Source organism: Vigna unguiculata, chromosome 11 (genome assembly GCF_037176805.1).
Source record: "Vigna unguiculata cultivar grain cowpea cultivar isolate G323 ecotype 2 chromosome 11, ASM3717680v1, whole genome shotgun sequence".
Taxonomy (NCBI): domain Eukaryota; kingdom Viridiplantae; phylum Streptophyta; class Magnoliopsida; order Fabales; family Fabaceae; genus Vigna; species Vigna unguiculata.
Genome location: NC_140802.1, coordinates 40,374,164 through 40,387,236, shown reverse-complemented (window position 1 = coordinate 40,387,236; position 13,073 = coordinate 40,374,164). Strand labels below are relative to the sequence as shown.

Here is a 13,073-nt window from a genome sequence, read left to right as displayed (position 1 = left end):
TACATTTAAAATTTACAAACACCCCAACAACCGATGCATATCCAATGCAATGCAGATTCTTGCAATCACATAGTTTACGGCTTTAAGCTTATGAATAATATTTGATGCATCATATCTTTTATTGAACAATTACGTAAAGTTATGTGTTTCATAATTATCATGTTAAAATCAAAATCTATAGTACTCAGTTTATGTGATTCTAATGAACTATTAAAAGTTATCAAACCGCGTGCCTTTCCTGTCCAATGAAAATAATGTTTCAGACATATATAGTATTTTATATTTAAGAGAAGCTTCATTTATTATTATTTTTTTTTTTGAAAAAATCATTCAACCTTTTTCTGAATAAACATTCAACCTTATAAACCATTCATTTTTTCTTTTACAAAACAACAATCTTTTATTTTACATTCTAAACTTTAGCTTTTAGTTTTTATAATTTTTGTATTAAAGTTTTAATAGGTATCATTCGAAGTATTACCCGTTTTGAGTTTTAAATTTTATTACTACTTTTATAAAGTGTTTTGGAAAGTTGGAAAAAAATTAATTATTTTAATCTCGACTCTTAAACAATATATATCTAATCACAATTAAAATTGTTAAAAGGAGTATTATTATGAATTAAATCAATAATTATCTTAGGACCGAGATAAAATAGATAAAATTACAGTTAAACAGTAATACTTAAGTAGAAATAATTATACTCAATTAGTGATTATAATTTTATTTTTTCAGAATATTTATTAAAGATGAAAGAAGATGTGCGTTTCATTTCATTTCAAATATAAAGGATGTGATCGTTTATATTTTAAAACTAATAGTAATATAAATGAGATTTAGCCAATAAATCTATTTTCTTTTAATTTTTTATTTTTTATTTAATAGTCACCATCCTTCATTATTATTATTATTATAATTTTAATTAGGACAAGTAGTACACTTAGTGAAATATCTCTTTAATTATCTTGTTGTTATCCAAAACATGAACATTTGAACGTGTTACATGTGATGTAATATCTTATATGGCGTTATTTATGAGCAAAATGTGTACCTATAAAATCGAGTTTTTGAGTTTGAGAAAGAAAAAAAAAAAAAGTGTATCTTATATTATGAGAGGGAGTATCTTGTGACATGGTTTGAAAGGAGGGTCTATGTGTTAAGAAAAAAGTTAGGCAAAGAGTGCAGACTAGGCATTATCTTTAAGCAAACATCAGGTGATGGGGTTGGGGTTATTGGTCCATGCCATTGCAAGGTTTCACGTTAATTTGTGTGAATTTTGGCATGTTGTTGATGTTTTTTTAGAATAAAGGTGCTCTTTGATTTGATCACTGACTTATATAATATATCCTTGTTTCCTAGGTCTACCCCTCTTAGGGATTGAAGGAGAGAGTACCTTAACATAGGGCATGCCATTCACCACTTTTCATAGATATCATAACAAAACAAAAGGGTGCAAATCAAAGACAGCTAACCAAACACCACCTACCTTTCTATCTCAATATGCCTGTTTTTATCTTCCTGCCTCTTTCCCCCCCTCACCACCTTCCTCTTCTTTTCCATATAATTTAACCAAAAAATACACTTTCAACTTCATCTAATTTATTCACTTTTCATTAGGGTGTCAATATAGGGTTGGTTTGGACGTCGGTCTACAAACCCACCAAAAAACCCAAGGTGTGAACTGGTTATTGAGTTCGCTGACCTACAAAAAGCTCGACTTGCATAACCCGCAACATGTCTAGATTGGACTACAGTCCGTGCAGGTTGGCCTGTGGCCCGCATTTAAAAAAAAAAATTGTATTTATGTATATTGGTTACTTTCCTTTTGAACTTCAGCATGAATGCTACAAATTCTTGTATGAGTGAAAAATACAAGTGTCATGTATTTTTTAATGTGCTACAAAATTTGAATAATACATTGTGCATGTCAAAGTACGAATGTGAATATATGAAAATGTTAAATTATCAATTTATCGTTCAACTTCTTAAAGTTTTTGCTTAATTATGTGAACTTGTTAAAATTTTCCAATTTGTAAAACATAAGACTTCACCCCTACTTATCATGATATAGGTTAGTAATAATTGATATTATAATTTTGGAGGTAAACTAATATACTCGAACTAAGTATAATTTTAGTGTATAATCTTTATTTCAAACTACTAAAATTCATTATTTACAAGTCGTAAGGTAGTGTCATGCAAAATTCTCTTAATATAACTTTTAATTGTAAAAGAACAATTGATATGAAACAATTGCATAATCTTTAATCACCACCAACAAACTTATAATACATGTTTATAATTCATTAATGTTAAATCTAACGGTTAATTATAAAAAAATAAGATGTCTTGGTACCTTATAATGAACATCCATAAGTCCGTACATATTTTTCCTCCTAACAACTTAACCATTACTATATTAATATAAAAGTTGTCTATTATTACAAATAAAAAATCTTAACTTATCAAATACTTATGCACACTAATTAGTTTAAAAATGTGTTGGGTCAAATAAAAATTCAATAAAAATATATTTGAATAAAGTAACTTGATTAGAAAAAAATTGTCTTTTCAACCATTATTTGTTGATTCAAGCAACTTAAATGAGATAATAATCAAGGAGAAAAAAAAAACATTTATGTCTCGTTTAAAAAAGAAGAAGGAAACATCTTAATTGTATATAAAATATCTTGATTTAAATATATTATAAAAAAAAAGGTGGATTGTTTGATTCTTAAAGATTAGCAAAGGACGCGATAAGAATGATTTGTTTAGCCTGAATCACAACCACTCCCTTCTACTATTATTGGATTGCTATACAACAATAGGTGACAAAAAGCGTGTTGCTTTGGACTCCAATGAAATCACAATCTAACTAATGCATCGTCAAAAAGACATTTATAATTTCTTCATTTTTAAAATCAAATTGCATTCTTAAATTAATAAATGAATCAGAAATGTTAAATAGATTAAATGAATTACTCTAATAATAATGCATATATCGGAATAGTTTATTAAAAAAAAGTATATGTTTTTTCTTTACAATTATTATTTGTTTGTGACAAAATTCATCCACCCTAAAATAAGTTTGAATATTTAAATATAAAAAAATAGTGAGATAGTAAATTCGATCTATATTATTAATCCGATTAAGTAGAAGATTAACTCTATTTGCTTCCATATAAATTTATACACACAATTATTTGCACTAAATTTTTTGGCACTGCCTTAAGTCAACTCCTTCTTTCAACTTCGGATTTTGGTTTATACGTATGCATGGGCTTAGACACACGTTGAGCCTAAATAATTAAGCATATAAATTATTTGATACTTTATACAAAAAAATTGTACTTAACGATATTGAATTTCTTGTTGTTCCTCCAAGCTCAGTGGTAAAATTAAAATTAACCTTTGAATGGCTTGCCCTGAACTTGAGTTTTTATTTACTCTGTAATTTAAAATTAATAAAAAAAAGTGTTGTCAACTACATTAAAATTAATACAATGTCTATATTTTTAAAATGGAGGAAAATAAATTTACTCAAAAAAAAATCATTGTTATTATTATTTTAGTTATTGTATAGTATAATTACTTTTAGTACTGTAAGAGTTACTAATTATAAAGGCATGATTTTACTGCATTATCTTGGAAACATTCAATGACATAAATATAAATAAAGAATTCACAACTTCGACTACATTACATCATATCAAATTTATACGTGGGTCTAACAATTTCATTTTCAAAAGAAATATAATAACATCTAACTCTCTTACAATATAATTATATTAAGTTTACTTTATCTGAGATTTCATAGGTGAGAATTGTTAGAAATTTAAGTGTAAGTCTAAGTCTCACATTAGTTAGAGATGAGAAAGTAAAGTACTATATAAGGATAAAAACTCATAAACATATTCTCTTAAGGTTTTGGATTGAGAGTGATTTCAATGTCTTATGTGGTTGAACTCATGTCTCATTGATGTTGTGTCTCCCTAATGAAACTCCTTGCCATTTTGGTAATACATTACATATTTGAGTTTTACATCTACACTTGAGTGATATGTCTTTAAATAAGAGATGATTGTTTCGTCCTAAACCTTCCTTAAACTACAAGTATGTCACTTTAGTGACTTCTTGTATTAGATTAAGCGACAAGGTTACAACTTAAACAATATGAGTCCTCTAAAATCATTCAAAATCTAACCACAATGTCAATTGTTCATTGTTTGAGCAACTTATGAGATTGTTTGAGTGATATCGGAGTTAAATATGATTAAGAATAAACACAACTTCTCTCTTTCAAACTTTAAGTCACAATTTGAGTGAGAAACATGATTGTTTGAATGATTAAATGCTTAAATGATAATATTGTGCATGCAAGTTAATAATCTTTGCTCAAGTGTCACTTGAATCATAATTTAACGTTCAAGTAATATATGTTGAATCATGAAAACAAAATATTTACACAAAAAATATCACAATAAAATTCCAACACTTTTATCCATTCTATAATGTTTTGAATAAGAATTAACAAAACTTCTCTCTCTCAAACTTTTAGTCACAATTTAAATGAGAAACAATATTGTTTGAACAATTAAATGCTTAAGTGATAATATTATGTATGCAAGTTAATAATCTTTGCTCAAAATGATAATTTAAGGTTTAGATGATATATGTCACTCAAATGATAATTCAACATTCAGATGATATATGTTGAATCATGAAAATAACATTCACAAAAACATATTAAAATGAAATTCCATCACTTTTATCTGTCCTAGAATGTTTTAAATGCAGTTTTACACTTTTCAATAAACGGTATGTCTACTACAACTAGTCTCACTTAAATTATCTATCCAAAATATAAAGATTATGGTAACAATATCTAAAAATAACGAACAAAATTCTTCTAAGTTATAAATGACTTATACTTAATTATCTTCTAATTTTAAGAATCTTTTTGAGAAAAAAAAAGCACTAACTTTAAATATATTAGAATAAAAAGGTAAAGAAAATGACTTTAAAAAAAATAGAGGGGTGTAAGGATTATTGAGATAACTAAACATAAAATAACAAAAAAACTAATTTACTAAACATAAAATAACTACATATGCTATATTACTAAAAAACAATAAGTTTAAGTACGATTTTTAAAATATTATTATTAAATAAATACTATTATATGCATGTGTGTGAGAGCAATAATACGAGGAAAATATATTATAAATATTTCCTCCATTTATTTATTTTGATTGTTTTTTTATTAATATAATATTTATTTTTATAAGAACTTACATGAATAATTAACTTGAATGAGAAGAAAATATATTTAATTTCAGTTGTATTTAGTTCTATATTTTATATTTAAGTAGGATGATATAACACCATCACTTTTACAATTTCATTACAAGAATAGCAAGAATTTTATTTATTTAATTATTCTTCTCACATTATTCTCACTCAGGCACTTTTGTTCAAATATAAAAACACAATTAATGATCATTACGATATGATTTACAGCGTAGTAACAATGATTACCCGATAAGTATAGAATAATTATCAGACGATTGTTTTAATTATTATTCTGACTAAAAACTTTTCAGAAAAAGATAGTTTTGATCTGTTATAATGCTAGAACAAATTTTTCTAACATGTTTTTAATCCGAAAAGAAAATTATCTAGTTTATACTGACTAAGATGATCAAGTTACTATTAAATATTAACAAGCTAAAAAATGAAAACTATTTCTTATTAACATTTATCATTTATTTCAAATAATCTAAGGCAAGTCATCATAAAAGTACATTTTACAAAGACTAAATTGCATTTTAAATAAGGTTTATCTTAAATGAAAAAGAAAACTATTTTCAAAGATTTTATTTTGTTGAAAGGCTGAGTTAAAATTATCATAAAGAGAACTCTTTTTTATCCGAATTAATATTGTGTAATATAAGTAATAGGTGTTAATGTTTTTTAAATATATAATTAACAATTTGATCTTTAAATATAAAAGGCAATTCATTGAAAGAAGTCAATACTAAAAGTAAATGTAAGTATTTTGAGAAATAAATTATTGACTTTTGACCAAATAAATAATGAGTCAACTTTTGATTTGATTCAATGCATTTTGTTTTCAATTGGTTGAAATTAAAGTTTTAATCAGTTTGTATAGAAAGTCTTACTCTAAAAAAATATATACAAATATATATATACATTTCTCTTATGAATGCAAATAAATCCCTCCAAATCAATCTTTATTAAGTGAGTTAATTAGTAATTACTAATTCAAATAGAAAAGCAGAAAGCTATATAGAAAAAAAAAAGAAAAAGAAAAAGAAAAAGAAATCACTCCTTCCCCCTCTTTTTTAAAATATCCATATTTGCAAAACGACCGCGTTTGAGGGGTTCTGTCTTGTGCGGTCTAAAAATCTTCACCTTCAATTTAAGATTGTGGGAGGAAGCATTTCGTCATTTGCGCGGAAAAGGGGGCAGATTGCCACGTGTCACGGAAAGTTAAGAATCGCTTAAAAATAAAATTAATTTTTTAATTTTTTAATTTTACGTTACGGCAGTTTCCATGCAAACGTGTCAACATTTATTAATTCTAAATCGCCGCTCTTTTCTTCATCTTCTCTCTTTCTTTCTCTCTCTCTATCTCTGTGCTTCCATTTTCGTTGTCATTATTCTCTCTCTGAAATTCTTTCTCTTCGCTGTTAGGGTTTCGTTTCCTTTACTTCAAAATCAAAAGCTCTGCTTCACCGGTACGTTCCTTTTCACGCTTCGACGTTACAGTTAAATCACAATTGCTTAATGATGCATCTTCTTTTCTGTGTTCCGTTGTTGAATCCTATGGATTCAATTTTAATTCCTTCCTCCCGTTATATTTTTTGTTTCGTGGTTGGAAATTTGTCTGTCTCGCAATGTGGATTTGATTTCCGTGTGGATTTCATTTTACTTTTGTTTCCTCTGTGGCGCGTTTTTTGTTTCTATCCGAAATGGTGACAAATGAATTTTCGAATTTCCTTTTCCGGAGTCGAAATGACGAACTCCGACGCCGTGAGCAGAATGAATTTGTTTTGCCTAGGTTCGCTGATATTGTGGAATCTCAGAAATTTCACCATGGCTATGCATAATTTATTTAGTATTTCATTAGTTCTGTTTCTGTTATGTATGTGGCTGTGTTGTATTTTGTTTTACGTGCTGTCGTTACGAAAAGGGGACATCAACTGATTTTTTTTTTTTGCGCAGGATTAAGTGAAGGTAGCGGTGATAGCTTCAATTGGAAAACTCCGAAGCTTGGATTTTGTTTCCTTGATGGGGTTAATGCTGGTGATGTTATTGGCAAGGAGAGTAATGATTTTGCCTAATGTGATGATTGAATCCATGAAAATATAAAAAGATCCGTGCCTTGAATGAAGTTGTTATTTTCTTCCTTGTTATCGAATGCTAATTTTAGTGCGTTTGAATGATATGGGTTGAGGAGATCTGTGTGATTGCCACAAAAGTAAAGTAGAAATGGCTATTGCTGGTCTACACAGTGTGTCTGTGCTCGACTCTCCTTTCCTCAGGGACTCCCATTCCCAGTCGTCTAGGAGAGGGGGAGAGGGAAGACGGGGAAGCACCCGGTCATCTTCACTCTTGCAAATGTGGCGAGAGATTGAAGATGAACATGTGGTGAATCAAGTTCAAGGAAGGCCTGGTGATGTACCTCTTGAGCAAAGGAGGAGTGGGTTGATTGCTGAGCTCTCACAGGAAGATAGACTGGATATCCAAGAGAGAGGGCAGGGGCATGTTTTAGAAGATGCAGTTTTGGTTGAGAATGAATCTGAAACATGGTCACAGTCACAAAGTCATAATGAGTCCCATGAAGATCACGAGGATTTAAATAATTCTAGCTGTGAAAACTCTTCTGATTTGGGAGAAGTTGAAAGGGAAAGAGTTAGGCAAATTTTCAGGGAATGGATGAATAGTGGTGCCAGGGATCATGTATCAAATGGATCCCGACGAAGTAGTGGTTCAAGGAGAGAATGGCTTGGGGAAACTGAACAGGAAAGGGTGAGAGTTATTAGGGAGTGGGTACAAATGAGTAGCCAGCAGAGAAGTGTTTCATCTGGGGAAAATAGGGAAGAATCATCTGCTGAAATTGGTACACAAATTGAACGTGTTCGTGATGGACTCATTGTTAACCAGAATGGAGGCCAAAACGAGCATACACGTAGGGGCATACGAAAATTATGTGGCCGGCAGGCTATGCTTGATATGCTTAAGAAGGCTGAAAGAGAGAGGCAAAGAGAAATTGAGGACTTGTCAGTACATCGGGCTGTATCTCAATTCCCCTATCGTAATCGCATTCAGGTTTGTTCAGTAACTGGTTTATGTTTTCCTTTTAAATTATTACTTTTTTTACAATTTTCCTGCATCATGCAGTTAGTAGCTTTCAAGTTCTGTTTTGGAGTTCGTTACTGTGAACATTGTGAGTTATTTACATTAGTTGAGCTAGACAGAACTTGTGAGTGAGCACTTGATTATACATCGAGTTTGAAGGCAATATTACAGTAATATATTACCACTCTAGGTATAGTAAACTTATGTTTAAAATCCGTAGTATAATAATGTAGCGTGGGGAAAATGTAAAGTATTCCAGTATTCCGAATGCAAAAATAATTTAAATCGTAAACTTTGTCCACCAAATGAATGTTTGTTGAAATGTTTGTAGGCATTGCTTAGAGGCAGATTCTTGAGAAATGATAGACCTGTTGATAATAACAGGCCCCTGTCTGTTGCAGAAAGTGAATTGGGCTTCTTGAGGCGTAAACAAACTGTATCAGGTCTAAGGTATGAATTTATTTATGACATTCAGTTGATGCTTTCAAATACATTTTTTTGCATACCTTTTTTAGCTTTATGCATGTTTTTACCCGATAAATATGCATGACAATCTTCTGCACGTGAGTTGATATACATAACTTTATTTCATTATACTGCAACTTATAGGTAGGCTTGTATTGAAAATTTTGGAATATGCATCCTTTGAATGTTAAACTGATATATTTTTGGAATTTAAATTTTACTAATATTTTTATATATTGGATTCACATGTTCATTTTTCCCCTGCTTTTTTTAAAAGAAATGTGAAATACTAATTTGTTTTAGTTGAAAAACAAAGAATAAAAAATAGGGATATCTGTGTAATTAATGACATTATAAAATAATTCCTCTGTTTTTTCTTTCTAAAGATGGTTGAAGAATCTATTTGTTCCTTAATCTGATTTGAGGACTTTAATTATTTTATCATGATCTTCATTTTAATTATTTTATATTTTTGTTAAATGCCAATGACATTAACTTGTCTTCTGAACAGGGAGGGTTTTTTCGCTAGAAAGGAGAATAGTGGTTGCAGTCAAGCAACCAGCAATGTATCTGATACCTCGTCAAATGTTGATAATATTGATTTTAGCACTAATGAACAAATGGGATCAAACAGTTCACATTTGGTCCCAATTGTACATTCTGAACAGTCTGACCCTAATGACAGAGGAAGCGATGGTCTCGGGGTATCAGACAGCCAGAGCTGTGTACAAGGTACCACATCTGAGAATCTAAATTGGCAAGAATCTAATGCTCAAGTAGGAGATCGAATGCAACATTTGCCTATTGGATCACTAGATTGCCAATCATCATTCAGTGCTAGTGTTGATAGTGTGAACAGCAACGAGCAAAATGTTGATGTGTTGCCTATTGATTACGATGCTAATGAAATTACCCAACAAAGCTTGCCAATTGAATATTCGATGTATAATAATAACCAGGAATCCAGCGAGGTGCATATTGAGCATTCTGAGCTGTGTGATATAAATAGTATTGAAAACAATTCTTCAAATCATGGCATTCATATGGATGGTAATGTTGACGATGTAAATTGGAATGAATCCAGTGCTCTGGAAGTAGAACAGCCAGAAGAAGCTTTTGAAAATGAAGGAAGTGACTGGTATCAGAATAATATTGAATGGAGAAATAGCACTGAGGAAAGTGCAGGGGGTAATCAGCTCAGTAACCCAGGAAATGAGTGGCCAGAAAACACTTTGGGAAATGGGGATGGAGAAAACTCCCATCTACAAGAATCTCATGAAGCATGGCAAGAAGATGGTGGCTTCCAAGAGGCTGTGGAAAATTGGTTGGGAGGACCTTCAGATCATGAAAGTGCTCCAGCTGGTAGAATTCGAGGATTTTATTTTCCTGAAGATGACAATGTGTACAGTGTTGAACTCAGGGAACTTCTTAATAGGTCTGTTCTGTAGAGCTTCTGGACTTGATTTTTGAAAATAAAACTTGTAGGCTAGAGTAATCTAGAATAACTCTTTCTGTTTATCTTGCAGGAGAAGTGTCTCGAACCTCCTTCACAGCAGTTTCCGGGATAGTCTGGATCAGTTAATACAATCATATGTTGAAAGGCAAGGTAATGCACACATTGACTGGGAATCGCAAGAAACAAGCCCATCATCTGACTCGGTAGAGCAGGACCTTGAACAGCAAAGTAGAGATCAAATTGTTGATCAGGATGGTCCGGTTAACAGTCCACTTGATCTGCCCTCTTTACCTATACCGCCTCCTCTGCCTCTATGGGACCAGCACCACCACCATCGTGACAACTGGTCACAGAATGACATAAATAATCAGCGTCTAGGAATTGTGCGTGAATTTTCTTTGGTGCTTTTTTTCACTATTTTCTAATAAAGTGAAAATGATTTGTATTAGTTCTGTAAATTAATTTTATTAGTTAATTTAATATAAGTTTACTCATCTGCCTGATGGTTTTATCATGCAACGATTTATAGGTACAAAAATTAAAAATTTATAGGTTATTATTATTTTTTCTTTGGCATATGTTTTCCATGGTGTAGATATTAGATTAACTCTTTTCTTCCCCTTTTTAAAAATGTGTTGCTCGTTTGAATAATTTTATGATTTGTCTTTTTGGCAGGATTGGGAGATTGTTAATGACTTGAGAATTGACATGGCTCGATTGCAACAAAGGATGAATAACATGCAGAGAATGCTGGAGGCCTGTATGGACATGCAGCTTGAGTTGCAGCGCTCTATAAGACAAGAAGTTTCTGCAGCCCTAAATCGCTCTGCTGGTTCGTCTGGTTTGTGCTCTTTGTCTTATCATTTCACATCCCAATTTTCAGGGTCTTCCATTTTTCCATTCAACTGAGTCGTGTGATACATTTTTAAAGAGAAACAACTTTTGTCCTCCAGCTTACTGATAAGTCTAAGTTAAATTTATTTCAGAAATACATGATTGCGAGTCACCAGAAGATAAATCTAAATGGGAATGTGTGAGAAAAGGTCTTTGCTGTGTATGCTGCGAAAGCAATATCGATTCTTTGTTGTACAGGTAGTGTTCCATAACCAGCTGGACAGATTTATACCCCAGTTTGCACCTAAATCTGTTTTGCACCTAACCTTGGGCTTCAATTGCAGATGTGGTCATTTGTGCACATGTTCAAAATGTGCCAATGAGTTGCTCCAAAGCAAGAAAAAATGCCCTATGTGTCAAGCTCCTGTGGTAGAGGTGATAAGGGCTTACTCTATACAATAATGACATAAATATAAAAGGTCACACTTTTAACAAAATACAGGATTCTAACAAGTTTTATCTCCTGGACGTTTCCAGGTACTCTTTTTTCGTTTTTTTTTTTGGTTTCTTACTGTGATTATTGTATTTATGTGGAGTGAACCAATGGAACACATGATGGCATTTTTTTGGGGGCCATGATTCTCATGAATAAAAATTGTACGTCGTTTTTTAAGTTTCGTCTTGCACTTTTTTCTGTGGTTGTGGGATAGAGGGGTTTCGTCTTGCACTTCTTGTTGATCAAGCCTGTTTCTGTATTGTTTATGTGATTATAATATCGTTCTGAATGAAGTGTTACTCGTTTGGGTTACACTTGTATGGAAATCAGATTGATTTTGATCTGAAGTGGGTTATGGTTTGTGCTTGTCTGGCTGTTACGAGGGACCGTACCAATGCTTTGATTTGTCATCAAACCTGCACCTTCTGTTTCTAAGTTATGCAGGTTTTTTTTAAAGTGTGCTTTGATGGTTGGTAGAAGTTTCTTGACCAATGACAGCATATTGCAACTAGAAAGATTTCGTTGGATCAAATGCTATTTTCAAATGTTCTTTTTGTTGTTTTTTAATTTCTTAACTTTTGATTGATTGGTAGTTTGGTAAGACAATAGTATTGACATCCCTTTTTACGCAATATTTCATTTTTAATAATCCACGTAATTAATTGCGTAGTTACTTTTGCTTTAGCTGTAGGTTTTTTGGAGTATGACCCCCTAACATCTAGCATTTGACTTTTGGGTAGAGGTGAAATATATAAAAATTAGTAATATAACTGCCATCATAAAAATAATAAATAAAATATGGAAAATGAATCGACATTTAACTTCCATAAAAAAAAGAAAAACAAAAAGTGTACAAAATGAAACAATCATATAACAAACTGTCTGTGACGTTGCATATTAGAACTCGTTAAAGCTCGCATCATTATGTAATCAACATACTAATTTTTTTTGTTAAAAAATGAATTATTTAAGGTCATTCTTTTTGTTTTTTTGTTGTGCCCCATTTTAAATTAAACATTCAACAATTTAAAAGGAAAATATGTTATGAATTATAAAATATAGTTGCACAAATGTAGTATTATTAACTTATTTAACTTATTTTCCAGGCAGGATAGTTACTGTTTTGGAAGAACTCGGATATTTGTGTTAGTCCAACGTAATGTAATTTTCTGCATGTAAATTAATGGCTGGCAAAACAAAATGTTTTTGGTTTTTCTTGGTTTATGGTTAACTAGTCTAATTGTATGGATGACAAAAGTATTAGTACTGACTGGTGCTTAATTATTCAATTTCTCATACATGAAGTGTTGATATATTGCTTTTGCGTTTCTGCAACATAATTAAACTATTTCATACAGAAGCTAACCATTGCTGAATCTTTTTCTTGGTCTTATGCTTTTAGCATGATTTTTGAAATACTAAATCATATAGTTTTTA

General features: G+C 31.0%; 1 protein-coding gene across 2 annotated transcripts; it reads left to right on the top strand.

Annotated features, from left to right (window-relative positions):
* The first annotated feature begins 6,575 nt into the window (after positions 1-6,575).
* On the top strand, positions 6,576-11,813 carry LOC114169423 (Ring/U-Box superfamily protein). 2 transcript variants are annotated; one of them, XM_028054563.2, is made up of 8 exons: positions 6,576-6,761; positions 7,249-8,355; positions 8,717-8,835; positions 9,362-10,285; positions 10,377-10,689; positions 10,982-11,138; positions 11,293-11,398; positions 11,485-11,813. In XM_028054563.2, the coding sequence occupies exons 2-8, from the start codon at positions 7,516-7,518 to the stop codon at positions 11,600-11,602; spliced, it is 2,577 nt and encodes an 858-aa protein (XP_027910364.2). In that variant the 5' UTR covers positions 6,576-6,761; positions 7,249-7,515; the 3' UTR covers positions 11,603-11,813. The 2 variants fall into 2 exon arrangements, with proteins under 2 accessions (XP_027910364.2, XP_027910363.2); XM_028054562.2 differs by having other exon boundaries at positions 10,982-11,147.
* The last annotated feature ends 1,260 nt before the right edge of the window (positions 11,814-13,073 follow it).

What these genes read in the sequence shown, in the direction of transcription:
- LOC114169423 (XM_028054562.2), top strand. Translation starts at nt 7,516, where the DNA reads ATGGCTATTGCTGGTCTACACAGTGTGTCTGTGCTCGACTCTCCTTTC. An exon ending in CCTATCGTAATCGCATTCAG is followed by an intron (nt 8,356 to 8,716) that starts GTTTGTTCAGTA and finishes AAATGTTTGTAG; the next exon opens with GCATTGCTTAGAGGCAGATT. An exon ending in ATAATCAGCGTCTAGGAATT is followed by an intron (nt 10,690 to 10,981) that starts GTGCGTGAATTT and finishes TCTTTTTGGCAG; the next exon opens with GATTGGGAGATTGTTAATGA.